We start from the raw sequence: 14,943 nt of genomic DNA, 5'->3' as shown, positions 1-14,943 counted from the left end.
AGGAGATCCTTTCTACATCCTATGACTCAACAGGAAGGCTCCTTTAATAAACTTTATCTGAAGCTCCCACTCTGCCCACGTGCTCAATAAGAATAAATTACAAGACTCTGCACTATGAAGTCAGAACTGTGACCACTGGCTCCTCCAGCTGCCTGCAGCCCCAGTGCTAGCCAGGGCTCAGGGGAGGAGCTCCAGGGACACTAACCAGCCTTATCCGACCTGCACAGCCCCAGTCTGGGTCTCTCCACACCCCTGCCCATGGCCCAGGACATATCCATGTCAGCCTGGGGTCATCAGTCTCTGTCCCACTGGTACAACACATCAGCCTCCAGCCATGCTCCCTGGGTGGACCCTGTAAAGGCATGTTGCAGCTTGTCTCCAGCTGTGTCCCTGGTCCCAGCCCTCTGCTTTTGGTTGGACCCCCTGGTTTATCACCTGCCCTCTTGGGGCTGGTGAACCCCATGATCAGCCCCAGTTCTGCTTCTGGACTCAGTCCCTGCAGGATGAGTTCAGAGTGCCCTATTAACATGCTGGACAAAGATTCAACAGAAAGTCCTAAAAATGCCCAACTGTTCTCTTATTTTGACACGGAAATGAAATAATTATTTTTTAAAAATCCCAAAATCTTACTTCTCTGGTAGGCAGATGGAATTACATCCACTTTTAATCAATGAAGCTGCTTTATAGAGACCATAGAATGTATGAAGCCAAGGGGAAAGAGGAAACATTATGGAAGAGACATCCAGATATTGGAGCAGTAACTGGAGTTCCTGCTGTGGGCTTACAAAACATAATTTCAGATTTAAGTAGAAGATACTTTGAACAGCAACAGCTGTGTAAAGAAGGTGTATGTAGGCATGAGCAAGAGAGGCAGCAGGTGATGAGACTGGGACTGGCACCACCAGCCACTGATGCTGCTTCCACCTGCACTGTGATAAAGGACCAGCAGCTTAAGCACAGTGTGAGGCAGTTCTGCTGGAGAGAATGTCCAGCGTTTAGGATGCAAGGACACAACCTCAGGTTTTCCACAGGCAGGATCCAGCAATTAGAAACTATATAATGCACTACAATTTCAGTCTTCTACTGTCAATAAGTCACGTTATTTCCATGTCAATTGTTACAAAGGTCAGCAGTGAACTGTGGTGATCCATGGGAATAAAATGCAGGGGAGAGGTGTCAGAAACCACTGCAGCAACAGGTGATCAGAAAACAACTATCACTATTAATTTCAGACCTTTTGTAGATGTGCAGCTGTATGGTATCTATCTCAGCTTATCTAAAATAAAATTAGTTCCAGTATCTCCTAAGAGCATACCATTAACACAGATCTACTGATGATCTGACTCAAGCAGACAGAGAAATGCTTTTGCCAGCAACTTACATAAATGTCTGTAAACACTGAAAGAATGGCCAGGAGCTACAATGGCTTTCAGTCAAGAGTCAAAATAAAATAGCTTTGATAAAGGAGTTTAGAAGAGGAAATAGTATTATGCTCACTTCCAATCAATACACTGCATTAAAAATAGTGATGTTTCTGTTGAAGTCTACAGGGTTCCCTCTACAAATATTCTACTACACTTCTCCCAAGACTTCCTAATGCAGTGAAGAGAGATAACTATATTTACAGGAAAAAAAGTAGACCCCCTCCTTTATTTCTATTGAGGGTTCAATTTATAACTGAATCCATGCACACAGCAGTCTGAGTGTTATGGGTAGTGAAAGACGTTCCTACAGTCTTAATTCTGTGACTGTTTTCAGCCTCACTGAACTCAGAAGAGATCCACTTAAGCACCCTCCTTAAATCTCAGCATTGGAGGAGAAATAACTCCCTGCCTGTGCCCCTTTTTATAGTTCCAAAGCTGGTTTCTTGACACTGTGAAGCCCAGTCATATGTAGAAACTGGTGCATGGAGTTCTGGCATATTTTTAACATCCCACAAAACTCGCATGGTTTAGTTTGTTGTCCTCTACAGAGCTACTATAGAAGCAAATCGCCAAGGACATTAATTTTAATAGTAAGAAATCCTAAACATTTTTAGTAAAACTTAAGAAAATCTCAAGCAGAACCCATGTACCATCTCCTCTGTTTGTCTCCAAAAAAACTCAAGGCAATTTTATGAGTCTAGGTAGTTCTCTACAGAAATGATAGAAACACAACGGTCTTAAACTACTTTTGCTCCTTGAAACTAAACAAAAGAGTGTTTTCTAGCACTTGGATATTTGAAGTAAGTATCACTATCAGAAAAAGTAAGAATTAATGGAAAATGTCTGTTTAAGTATCTCAATGTCTAATTCTCCCTATCTAGCTTCCCCTTCTCCCTAGGCATGTTCTTTGCATATTTTCTCCATTTTTTCTTTAGGCATAGAAAATATTAATAAAAGCAAGAACACTTTTGTTCATTGAAAGAACAAAAGAACTCTACAAAGGAAAAAATCAGGTTCAGTATAACTAGCTCAGGGTAGATTTGCACTATCTGGGGTGCCTTTCCCAAACTTCTCTGTTAAGTGTAGATAATAAATTAAAGTTTATTGTGCCACACAGGAAGATTTTTCTATCTGTTCTCTGTCTCCCCCTGCTAGGCAAAGTTTTGTGTTTCTTAGTGTTCACTGGGGGCTTCTTCTGAACTTTGAAGAAACATGGAGGCAATTTTATCAATAAAGGTTTTAAGCCGAGTGCTACGAAGAGCAGACAAATAGCACATGAAGAAACAAGATGTCCCTTCTGTGCACCCAAGTTTATTGACAAGTCTCACAGCAGTGATTCAATCTCTTTCCTTCTCAGAGCACAGGAGCTACATCTGAGCACTTGTACCAGAGCACACCACAGCCACTGGCTTGAACTGCAGGAGTGGAGGAGCAGGAGAACCCTGACTGTCAGAGTAGACACCTCCCTCTTTTCTCTGCCGTGTAAGCCTTCTGCCTCATGCTAATGAAAAGGTTTCAACTTCCCAGTCCTCGGGGACAAGCTGCAGATGCGTCAGTGATGCACAATTTAATGAGTGGCCCGAGTTAGAAACCCAGACACACTCATCCAAATGGAACAAAACAGCCTGACGTCAAACAGAAAGAGGGGCACTAGAACTTGGGTTAAAAGGGAATCATTCACTTCTTTGACCAGTGAAACTCATTATCAGGCATTATTACTGAAGCCAGAAGGTTAAAGGAATTCAAAAAAGGATGAGCTATTTATTAAGGAAATGCAAGTGTTTAGTCATATCACAAAGAATCTTCAAAACAAAATGCAAGCCTTTCTGCTTCAGGTGAATCCCCAGCCTTAATATTATAGGAGAATAAAGAAAATGTCCCTGAACAAGTTGTTGTCTCTCCCTGTGTGGTTCCTTAAAGCATGGCTCTGGCTGCTATCTGAAATACTGCACTGGAATAGGGAGAGCATTAGTCAGGTCAGAAGTAGCAATTAGGTTTTCATATTTTTTAATTTGGAGAAGATAGGGTAGAGTCTGCAATTCTTGTCACTGGTTTTCCATACTACTTATGAGAAGGCAAAGAATCATCCAGGCAGGCTCAGACTAGCACACTACAAAGTCCATATTATAGAGAGTGTATAATAGAAAGCTGCATAAAACATTTCAATCAGACTTTATATAGAATTTCATCTTTGATTGCTATGACACTAAACACTGAACTTTAAAGACTATGCTGATTAAATTGACATAGGAAGTACAGAATAATTTATCAGCACTCTTCTATGCAAATGACTCAACTACTGCCTACTGCCAGCCTTTTAACAGGCATAAACCCCAAACCACAAGAGGTCTGTTATTACTGAAATATGGTAATGGTTAAATTTATTTTAAAAAAATAGATGGACAGATTGTGCAATATGCACATGAGAGGTTTCTGCCTTCCTAGAGATAGTTTAATTTGTTGTATTTGTTGTGAGAGACTGAAAGGTTATGGTTTGTGGCTTACATATTTTTATGAAGGACTTTTTGCACATGATGGCAAAACTGTATAAAGAAGCTGCAACCACCTAAGCTCTCCCTTCCCTGAAGATGCCTCGTCCTAAGGGGAACTTGGGACTGAGTTAAGCTGCCTAAGGGAACTTGAGATAAGATAAGGGTCACACTATTGCAATCATTTCAGGTCTAGGGAGAACAAGACTGAGGGAGAATAAAGTACTCCCCAGAAAGCCAAAACCAGTAGGTGTCCTGAAAATCAGCTCTGGCTGGGTTTGAGGCAGGGGAGGCCATAGCCCACAGACTCCTCCCCAGCCAAGGGAGGAGGAGGAGGAGAGTTTTGGGTGTGTGGCCTGACCTCAGGTCAGACACAGGGAACACCCATCCTCCCTCACACAAACAGGCTCAGCTGTAAAACCCACCACCCCGGGAAAGCCATAACCAGGGACATGCACGTGAGAGGCAGCTGAGGGGTGTCACACCCCATCACAGACCCCCCAAAGGGCTCCCCAGACTTATTCCTGCAATGAGGCCTTGCACCAGAGCACTGCATGTGATGCTAAGTGATGCAACTCCTCCGGAATCTGTTGCAATAAACAGTGTGAAACTTGTTCCCTGCAGGGGAGGTCCCTGGGCATTCCCACCAGCCTGACTGTACACTAATCCACTGAACTCTGGTTTGTGGGACCCTTACCACCAAGACCAGAAGAACACGATCAATGGGACGCCATCAGGATCCATGGAGTGATGATATTTTCTACCTTAATCTGCCTCTCTGTTTCTCTCTTCTTCTCCCCACTCATTTTTCTATTTCTTTCTATCCCTTTCTACCTTCCCATTTGCTGTTAAATAAAATCCATACTACTAACTTGGGCATATGGACTTCCTTGCCCCTTAATTTGGGCAGAGTCTCTTTCATAATTTTAATAATATATTTAATCTTAGTCCTTTCCTGGTTTAAGTAAATAAGCTATTTGTATATAAATTTATCAGTGGAGCCTTTGTTACCTTTCTATTGTATTTAAAGAAAATCCTGAAAATGACTGCTTAAGTCTTCTGCCCAGCAAGACCTCTAGGGAAATATTTATGGGGAAATATAATCACATATACAATTATATCATTGCCAGATCAACTCACAATTTCTCCTAAAGGTCATCTTGGTTCAGGATGCAGTAGAGAACTAGCAAAGAATTGGTATGCAATAAGACCTTATTAGACAGATCAACTGGGATTTGTTTGGTTTCTGCATTTGTCCTTGACTTCCAAAAATGCACGTCTGATCCTTGCAAGTGACTGTGAAAGCTTGAGGGCAGACCTGCTGAAGTGTGACTGTGATGTGAGTTGTGGCAGCTCTCACAGATCCAGGCTTTTGTGTGGCAGAGGATGGGCAAAGGCAACATCACTGTAGCTGCTTTTACCTGGGCTGGACTGTCCAGGTATCCACTGGCCCTGGCCAGCAAGTTGTGTGTCCTGTACCCAGAGCAGCCCACAGCACTGTCCCTGCTCAGAGTCCCCTCCAGCCTCTTTGGATGTGCCACTGCACTGCTGAGAGAGGACAGTGCTCTGGTTTTGAGAGCAAGCCACATATGACCACTTCATTAAAAAACCAACCTAACAAAAATCAACACCAAACCACACCAAATCATGTATCCATTATTCTTATGTAGCCACCACATGCAATATCCACAGAAGCCATGCAAGTGACTGCACCCTTGAAACACACTGCAACCCAAGGCAGGGATTTAGTTACACAAGGAAGAAGTGGAAGGATGGTACAGTTACAGATAATTACTGAAATAGTAAAGAACACGATCACATGTATCCTGTATGCCTGGCCACAGCTGTTTCACTGTTGGGAAATGGATCTCTCCAAGGTGAAATCTCTCACAAACCTGTGTTTCTGCCAAAAGCATTTGTCCTGTCTGTTTTAAGCAGCTTAATGTATCTCTGGATAGAACAAGATCTTGCTCAGCACATGCCAGCAACAAAATGAAAAACAGTCACAGCACTCTCAAAACCCCTTTCAAGACTGAGCACAAGGATGACAATAGCTAGAGCTGACTGCATGCACCTGAAGAAGAGCTGACCCACAGGAGGAACAGGAAGAGTGTGCTAGGCTCAAGTCCATATTAATTCTTTAGTGATGCCTCTCTAGCAACTCACCTCCCATTGACCAGGAGCACTCTCTCACACTTTCAAACACAAGCGTGGGTTTTTGCTTCTTATTCTGCTGTTTGGAGATTTGGGACTTAAAACCTCCAGCCCTGCTGGAGAGCAGCAGAGAAATTGCCCCTGCATGTTTACAAGCCTTGGCCACTTTAAACTTCCAGAGTTTTACAGTCAAAGCACAAGCATCACAACAAAACAAGAGAAAAAGAAAGCAATCAAGGAAATTAATTCCTGGCTATTTTGCAACATCCGTTCCATATGTCCAAGAATATATAAGACTAATTGCATTTTCACTGACGTCAGTCTAATCAACGATGAGTTTAGGAAGCTTAACGTGTTCTCCTCTGGCTCACTAGGAGATACATATTAACCTTCAACAGAACTTCTAAACATATTTTACTTGATTACTGTAATACCTTCTCTCCCTTCTATAAATATATTCATGATTTTTTTGTATAAGAACCCAAATGTAATTATAGCATACTGAACTCTTAATGGGATTCTTTCCCTCAACAAGCATTTATGTAAACTTTGCTCCTCTTACAACCAACCATCTGTTTTCTCACTGGAGGGAATTTATTATCCAATTGAAGGCCTTAATAAGAAAAAAAAGGGTATTTTACAAAGGTTAGCAGTTTCTGAGCTGATAATTGTATTGATTACATGAGACAACTGATGCAGATTATCAGCTGTCATTGCAATTATTACATACTCCATGAAATATCCTACCATGGTATTTGGGAATATAAGAAAAACTGCCTATGTTAGGAGATTAGAGCTTAAAGACATTTTCATAAGTCCCTGTGTTGTGTCACAGACTAACATCAGTAAGAGCAAGGGCTGCCCAAAAGACATTTTTAAGAAATTTTATTCCTCCAATGACCTAAAAGGTTTTTGCAAGAAAAAAACATTTTTAATAAATGTTAATGTCTTACTGATGTATGACAGAGCTTAATGACAGACTAATAAAATGCTGCTTTTACTTCTCTCTGCAGCACAGGAAATTCAAATCCAGATATTTCCACCTAGAACAGAAAGCATAAGTACCTTGGGATATGGCATACCAGTGAATCCATCCTTTCTTCAGATAACCTTTTTGGCCTATTCAGGGATGGATTTTGTCACACACAGGTGAGTGATTAGGCTCTTTGCATTATATTATTGATTGTGCCATTTAAATTCTTCCCATATGTTCCTTTATTTTGTAATTCAACTGAAGAGGGCCTGAAGCATGAACTGGAGAAAAAAGATGGGATGAGGTCTTGCACTGCAGCAACCAACCTGGGGGTTTGTGCATAGCAGGGAAGTGTTCTTTAAGGAGTTCTCCTGATACCATTCTGGAAGCTAATAACTGTTAGAAGTTACAATCAGAATGTGGTTACTGAGAAGGTCCTTCAGATAAGATCCTTTTGTTTATACTAATGATCATTACTGGCGTTCATGATCTGGGGGACATTTATGTATATGAAAATTCAGTTTTAAAGCAGATTATTTAGCAATTTTGTAGAGGTAGATTTGCAGAAGTAAAGAAACAACTTGTACCAGAGCACATAGGAATTTAGTTACTAAGCTGGTTGCTAGGTAGAAATCATAGGGATAAGATATATGTTGGTGAAACTCAGCCAAGCAGGACCTAGGTATTGTAAAAACCTGACAAAGCAGAACTTGTGGTTTTCTAAGCCAGCAAGAAGCAGGCTCCTGGCTTTGGCCAGGACAAACTGACCTGGGAATCAGCCAAACACCTACTGTGCCTGCCCAGAAGTAGGAGTCAAACAGCGAACACCTGGAGGAAGACTTCTTAACTTCATCAGAAGACCCCTGCCCACGACCACCAGAGAGGGCTGTGCAGGATTTTTTTAGCTCATTTTAATATGAAGCAAGGCTAGGCAGGGCTAGGTAATGAATATGTATAGGTGTATTGTGAAACTGAATGCATATGTAATACTTCAGAAGATAAATGGCCAAAGGAAAATCACCGAGACAGGCATGCCTTTGGAGGAGAGATGATCCCCCGTGCGCCCAGCGATGAATAAATACACCTACTTTACAACTATCAGAAGTTGTGGAGTCTTTTACCGTGCATCATTTATTCTTTGCTTTGACATACCTCAAATGCATACACGTCCTTTCAGTTTGTTAAGAAAATACCACACAGGGCCCGAGCAGGTACTTGTGTGCAGAATCAGTCATTTTTCCCCCAGTCTTGAAGATAGCGAAATGGAAGTGATCCAGTCCAAGAGCATTTACCCTGAACCTCCTCTGACTCCTGTCTCAGTTGAATATTTAACATGTACATTAATCATCAGGGATGCCTTTAAAAGTAAGATTCATATTCTCCTTTATTCATAATGAATTCCAAGTTTTCTCTCCTCTCTCCTCAACAGTAAGCATGTGCATATAAAGAGTCTAATGAGTTACTTGGGAATGTTACTGCTTTTTTTCCATGATCTTGTCTTTCACCTTATGAAGCACAGACAATAGAAAAACTAACGATCATTTTACAGACATGGCACTTGGGACATAAATATTGAATCCAGCCATTTCTATTAGAAGAATTTGGAATCTCAAGTAATTTCACATTATGACACCTTCACTTTTCAGTGGTGATGTTTCATGTACTGCTGATACTACATCTGCTACCAAGAGATGAAATTGGGTATGTTGTTGGCACCACCCAGCTCTTTCCTCTGAACATACAGCCCAGCTCTTGGCCATGGAGGGGCTAACACCTGGTGGATCCACAGCAGGCCCCGTTCTGCAAGAATTCTTTCCCCAGGGCCACCAGTACTGGACTGTCACTGGAGGTGGTGAAGGTGGTGTGGCAGGATAATCCAACCCAACCCCCAGCTGTATCACACTGGCACAACACGGGAAGCGACATTCTTGGATCATATGAAGGAAATGAGCCTTCAGTGAGCTGGCTACTTTATGTCTGCATGACCCTTCATACAGACATAACGTTGAAAATCCTTTATTTTCAGCCCACTTCATTCCATATAAAAACAAAGCAAGCTAATTTTCTAAGCAAAACACAAGGCCTCATATTTGTATTCATGAAAATTCCCACAAGCTAACACTGAGGTAACACATCAGGCTTTCCAACTGTGCAATTTTGCTCTTTTCTTCAGTTCCTTTTTCCATTTTCAAAATCATTTCTCACAGGTTTGAAAATAATCAAGAACTTCTTAGAATTTCTTAGTTTTCCCTAAAAAGGCCTTTACATCCTATTCAAGGGACCCTCAGTTACAACTGTTTTCTGATGTGAGTAGTCTCAGACCACGTAAAGGTTGCAGGAGTGCGGATGGAGCAGCTTGGAAGGATCCAGTGCAGGGATATTTTGTTTACATGAGCAGTCACTGCCGATCTCTACCCCCTGCCAAGTAAGCCAAGATTACTGAAATCTTCTAACTGGTATTTAAGCACATTGCCATACATGCTGTTTTGCATGAGGCTTGAAAAATACCAGGACACAAGTGTGGCCTAGTCACAAAATATATTTTTTCACTCTCCTTTTGACACCAGATCAAGGGCACTCTACCAGTCTTGTCAGGGTGTTCAGCCTTATATCAGTGAGACCATAGCACGTTGTGCTTTTCTTTTGCTTTACAATATAAGCCTACTACCAGTACATTTTTTCATCATTAGGATTCAATCCTTTTATTTAAAGAAAATTACTGGGACAGAGATAGATATTAGACATGCTTTGAAAAGTATATTCAGAAAAAAACAGAACTGAAATGTCTAGCAACTAGCAGTTCATGCTGAGCTTTCCACAAATAGCAGCTCAAGCGTTTAACCTGGCTAACAACTTTGGCTTGCTCTATTTATGTTCTTGCCGCACATCCTTCAGTGAGAGCCACACAACTCGATAACTTGTGGTTATAAAAGGTTCTCAGCCTTCCATTAGCTTTTATTTTTAGCCCCTCAGTGTCAGGACCTCAGGGAGTGCAGAGGGAGGGCAGTGGCTCCTGGGGTTCCCGGGGTACTGTGGGACCGCGGGGAGGAGCAGCCTGTGCCCCGGGCACTGCTGCACTGAGGAGGGGAGCAGGAGGCACTGGGCACACAGAGCTCAAAAAGAAGGCTCCTTCTTTGATTGTAATTTTTTTTTAACTGATACCTTAAAATTTCATCTTCTCCCCACCAAAGTCAATCAGAAATAATCAGAATTTCTGTTATCCCGATGGTGTCGGTGGATCCCCAGGGTGTGCAGAAACCCCACTGCCATTGCCAGGACAGTGGGAAATCCTTCCATGAGACTGTCAGCATATCTGATGTTGTTCCCTCTTTGTGTTTTAGACAAGGAACATGGAGTCCATTTCCTCAGGAAGAAGACACGCTGTGTTTATAAATGCTGTCACTGACAGGGATGTTGTTATTCCGACTCACCAGCACTGACTGGGTCACTTGGAAACAGAAATGCCAGTGTTCCCCTGGACTTCAGCACCTGCTGGAGATCAGAACTGAAGTTGGCATATTTCAGCATTGTCACTGCCCCGAACAGCACCGTGGCCAAATTAAGGTGTTGGAAGTGACTTTCTAATTTCTTGGACTTGGTTTGGTTTTGGGTTTTTTTTTAATACAACACTTGTAAGACTTTTGTGCCTCAAAATGTTTCTGTGTTACTATTGTGACCTCTGATTTCATGCTATAATACAGCAAAGTATACAGTCTACCTCAGATAAAACCCTAAAAAATAATAACCAGCCAAACCAAACTGGTCCTCAGGTTTGAAATAAACATTACCCCCAGCCAGCCATATTCCTGCCATTTTAATCCGCAGCATAATGTTTGTATTTAACATCGCAGCACTCCCTGATAAGCTTTTCTCCCCAGGGCAGCCCACGAGCTCCAGAAGGGTGGGCTGCTCTGCAGCTGCAATAGGTATTCTTTACAGGAAATTTCCCCTGGCTACTCCAACCTTTACAAGTTACTTTTTACACTGAAGTACCTCAGTGCTCAGTGACAGTAAGCATATTGCATTAGTATGCTATTTTGCAATATCATGTGGTTATGTTACTGTAGATGTAGTACCAATGGCTCTTACCAGGAAGAAACTACTGAAACACAAGAGCTATATTGACTATTCTGAGATCCATTATGTTCTAAAATAGACTAAAGTTAAATATTTATTTCCCAGCTATTGATATATTTTGAGACCATTTTAAGTGTCTGTGGTCGCTGCGCTTAGGTTGGAAAAGCACACTGTTCCTGCCCCTTACGTTTGTGGGGAAACCTCCTCAACAGCAGCACTATTGACTCCACGTGCACTCAGCTTCCTACTTTCCCCACCATTTGTAGGACTCCAAACACCCAGTGAAAACATCAAAACTAAAGAGCTCCCCAGCTTATTGATGAGGGGCTGGAATGTTGAGACACCATACCGATGCTGTGCCGGCACTGCTCAGCAGCAGCCAAAACACTGGCGTGTTATCGACACCTTTCCAGCTCCCAGTGCACAGCATGGCACTGGGAGGGCTGCTATGGGATGATGAATTCCATCTCAGATGCTAGTTTTTCCCCATTTACTCAGACATTAAATTCTGCCTCCTGAAATTAGGTTGACTCAAAACTGGTTCAACATGTGAAAATGCTGTGTTAAAAGTCTGACAAAACTTTTAAGCTACTGCTTTTTCCTCCTTCAGATGCCGCTACTACTGAATCATTGTATTCCTGGTCATAGAATTAATAAAACTTACACTTCACAGGTAATGAAAAATGAAAAAGCAACAAGAAAATTATTCATTCTCTAGGCTTGATGTTCTTCCTCAAGTACTTGAAATTTTTCCTCAAGTAATTTCCTGTAAAGAATAATGGCAAAGAGTATATTGAATACATTTGATGTTGCAAAAAATCAGAGAGAGTTTTTGAACTTTGAAGTAATGCTCATAGGTCATGTGTGGTTTGGAGTAACGCAATCACCCAAAATGGATGCAGAGAAAAAAAAATGCCACCAGGACAACAACTATTTTTATGTTAACCCTCAACAGCACATGGTAACCAAACCATAATGTTTCTTCTGAACCAAAGAAATCCACTTGTATATGACTTTGTCAACCAGACCTTTCAGCCAGGGCCATTCATTCAAGGAGCTACTCCCTCCTTACTTATTGTTTCCTAACATAATAAGTGATCAAAAAAGTTTAGCATTTATTATCTACATGCATTTAAATATCTATTCTTAATGATTAAATTTAAAATTCAAATACTTGCAATAGGGAAGAAAGCACAAAAAGAAATGTGTACCATATCAGTTTGAAGTAATTTAGAAATCCACCCTGTAAAAGTTATGAAAGGGAAAAAAAAAAAAAAAAGGCAAGAAGTGTAAATCAGGAAATACCTGCTCATAAGAAAGGAGATTTAAAACCAGATTTTGCAGTAAAATACTATGTGAAACTGGCCCACTGGTATTTAAATGTTTATAACAGATTAGGTAACAGTCTAAAAAGCTATCAGGCTTTTCTTTGTATCCAAGCCCAGGTGATGCACTTCTCTTTTCCTCAAATAACTTTCGGCCCACTACCAGCTAAAATATCTGCATCCCTGTCCCTGTGGAGCCAATGTGAAAAGGCTTCATTCAGCTGAAGGCAAAAAGAAATAATAAGCACCCTAGAAGAAATGTTCAAAAGCTTTCAGGTCATATTACAACTTAGCAAAACTTAATTGCAGCCAGGCAAAGAGAGGCATCTTTTACAATATTGTCACTATTGCAGATACTACAGGCTGTGGATGTTGCCATTAACCGTATTTTATTAAACCAGGAGCAAAAAATGGTTCAACTAATGCACAATTTTTCTCAGTGGTGAAATACATATTTTACAGGACACAGAACATTTTATATGATTTCTAGGACATAAATGTCAACCCATCTTTTTTATTACAGCGGTTGAATTTATTTAATGAGCTGTCCTACAGTGGAGGCCAGCCCTGCATTTTTCACTTGCTTCTGCAGGGAATTTCAGTAGTTAGCAAATAAGCCCGGGTCTAATCTGCTTCCGTCTGCAATCATTTGAAAAATGATGCTCGGCAAACAGCTCTGCACAGCCTTGCCTTCAGACGGAGACTGATTCCTCCCACCAAGAGACTGAGCAGGCTGAGAATCGCATCTACGTTACCTACAGCAAACAACCAGTTCTTTTTATTCTGAAAACTCTGCGATTACGGCTGGACCAGCTCTGGGAAAACTGCTTTTCCCACATTGCAAAGGATGGAGTAACAATGGTCAGAGAGGAACTGAGGGCTTAAGGTGGCTCCTCCTCACCGAGTCTTCCCCCGGGCCAAATAGCTGCGTGTCAAAGAGCCTTTGGTTACTGACGGTAACCAGGGGTGCCCCCAGGGTAAATTCCTCATTCATGTCCCATAATCCCGGCAGAGGAAAGATGTCTTTCTAGTACCTCCCAACAGCTGCCTGGAAGGTTTCGGCTCCCTACCGGGCAGACCGAAATACTACTGCCAAACGATTACTTGCCGCGCAGGGGACAGCAGTGACAAGAACACCCGACTGCCTCATGAAGCGGCGACCAGAGATGATAAACCATGATGTGTGCGCGGCGTGTCCAGGGGCCGGGCAGCCTTGCTGCAGCTAATGCACCGGCGGCGCCCGTGTGCTGCAGCCAGCCCCGGCCTGAGACCACCCCGGGGTCAGGGGGAAACCCTCACTCCAGCGGTCTTCACTCATCACATTCCGAACCCGCACGGCTTTTCGGCTGAGACCCCGTGGAGCCGCCCGTGCACAGCATCTCCCGCCCGCTGCCCCGGCCGTGCACACGCTCCGTGCCCCAGTTTCGGAGAGCCCGTGCCCGCCGGCAGGAGCCTGCGCATCTCGCTGCTCCGACATCGCGGCTCCCTCCCAAACCCGCCCGGGCAGCCCGAGCCGCTGCGACCGGCATCCCCATCCACGGAGCAGCCCTCACATTGCCCCCGCGGCCGGCGCCGAGCGCCCGGAGCCAGGGACGCACTTACCAGGTACCAGACGCCGAGGATGATGGTGCCGGTGCGGACATGGCAGCAGAGGCAGCAGCTGTTGGAGTAGAAGCGTGCCCACGGCGAGCTCAACATCTCCGCGACTCCTCGGGGCTCCGCCGCTCCGCGCCTCTGTCCGCGCCGTTCCGCGGGGCGGGGCCGCGCTGGGGCCGCCCCTCCGCGGGCGGGACCGAGGGGACGGCACAGCCCCGGCGGGCAGAGGGGGCTCTGCGGGCAGCTTTACCCGCAGGCACGGCCCCGGCGGGCAGAGGGGGCTCTGCGGGCAGCTTTCCCCGCAGGCACGGCCCCGGCGGGCAGAGGGGGCTCTGCGGGCAGCTTTCCCCGCAGGCACGGCCCCGGCGGGCAGAGGGGGCTCTGCGGGCAGCTTTCCCCGCAGGCACGGCCCCGGCGGGCAGAGGGGGCTCTGCGGGCAGAGGGGGCTCTGCGGGCAGCTTTCCCCGCAGGCACGGCCCCGGCGGGCAGAGAGGGCTCTGCGGGCAGCTTTACCTGCAGGGACAGCCCCAGCAGGCCGGGGGACTCGGGGTGCGGGCTCAGCGGGCTGGCAGCCTGGCCACAGCTGTCCGCGGGATGCTCCCCGCCCGCCCGCTGCGCCTGCAGCGAGCCCGGGGAGGGCGAACCGGCTCGGCGCTGCTGCCTCGGCAAAGCTTGTAGCTCGTCTCCCAGCTCCTGAGTGGCAAAGCAGCAGAAATAAACTCCATTCCTCTATAAAAAAAGATAATATCGGAGGAGGTCATGGAATGTTTTGAATTTACCCCAAATTTTGCAGCCATGAACATTTAATTTCTTGCGCAGTGCCCTCCCAATCAACTCCCCAAGTTGCTGCTATTGGGGCGGCTGGAATTTCCCCGTGTAACTGATACACAGGGTAACACTGAGCT

General features: G+C 44.2%; 1 protein-coding gene across 2 annotated transcripts in view; it reads right to left on the bottom strand.

Moving 5' to 3' along the window:
- Positions 1-14,197, bottom strand: part of LAPTM4B (lysosomal protein transmembrane 4 beta) — a 60,900-nt gene extending 46,703 nt beyond the window's left edge. For both annotated transcript variants that reach the window (XM_066334076.1, XM_066334085.1), the window contains exon 1: positions 14,045-14,197. In XM_066334076.1, coding sequence (XP_066190173.1) covers positions 14,045-14,140 — 96 coding nt within the window. In that variant the 5' untranslated portion in view covers positions 14,141-14,197. The remainder of the gene's footprint in view (positions 1-14,044) is intronic.
- Between the last annotated feature and the right edge of the window lie 746 nt (positions 14,198-14,943).

The sequence above is a fragment of the Sylvia atricapilla genome, chromosome 1 (assembly GCF_009819655.1).
Source record: "Sylvia atricapilla isolate bSylAtr1 chromosome 1, bSylAtr1.pri, whole genome shotgun sequence".
In the NCBI taxonomy this organism is placed as follows: domain Eukaryota; kingdom Metazoa; phylum Chordata; class Aves; order Passeriformes; family Sylviidae; genus Sylvia; species Sylvia atricapilla.
Note: the sequence above shows the minus strand (reverse complement) of the source record. Positions and strands in the feature narration are given on the sequence as shown.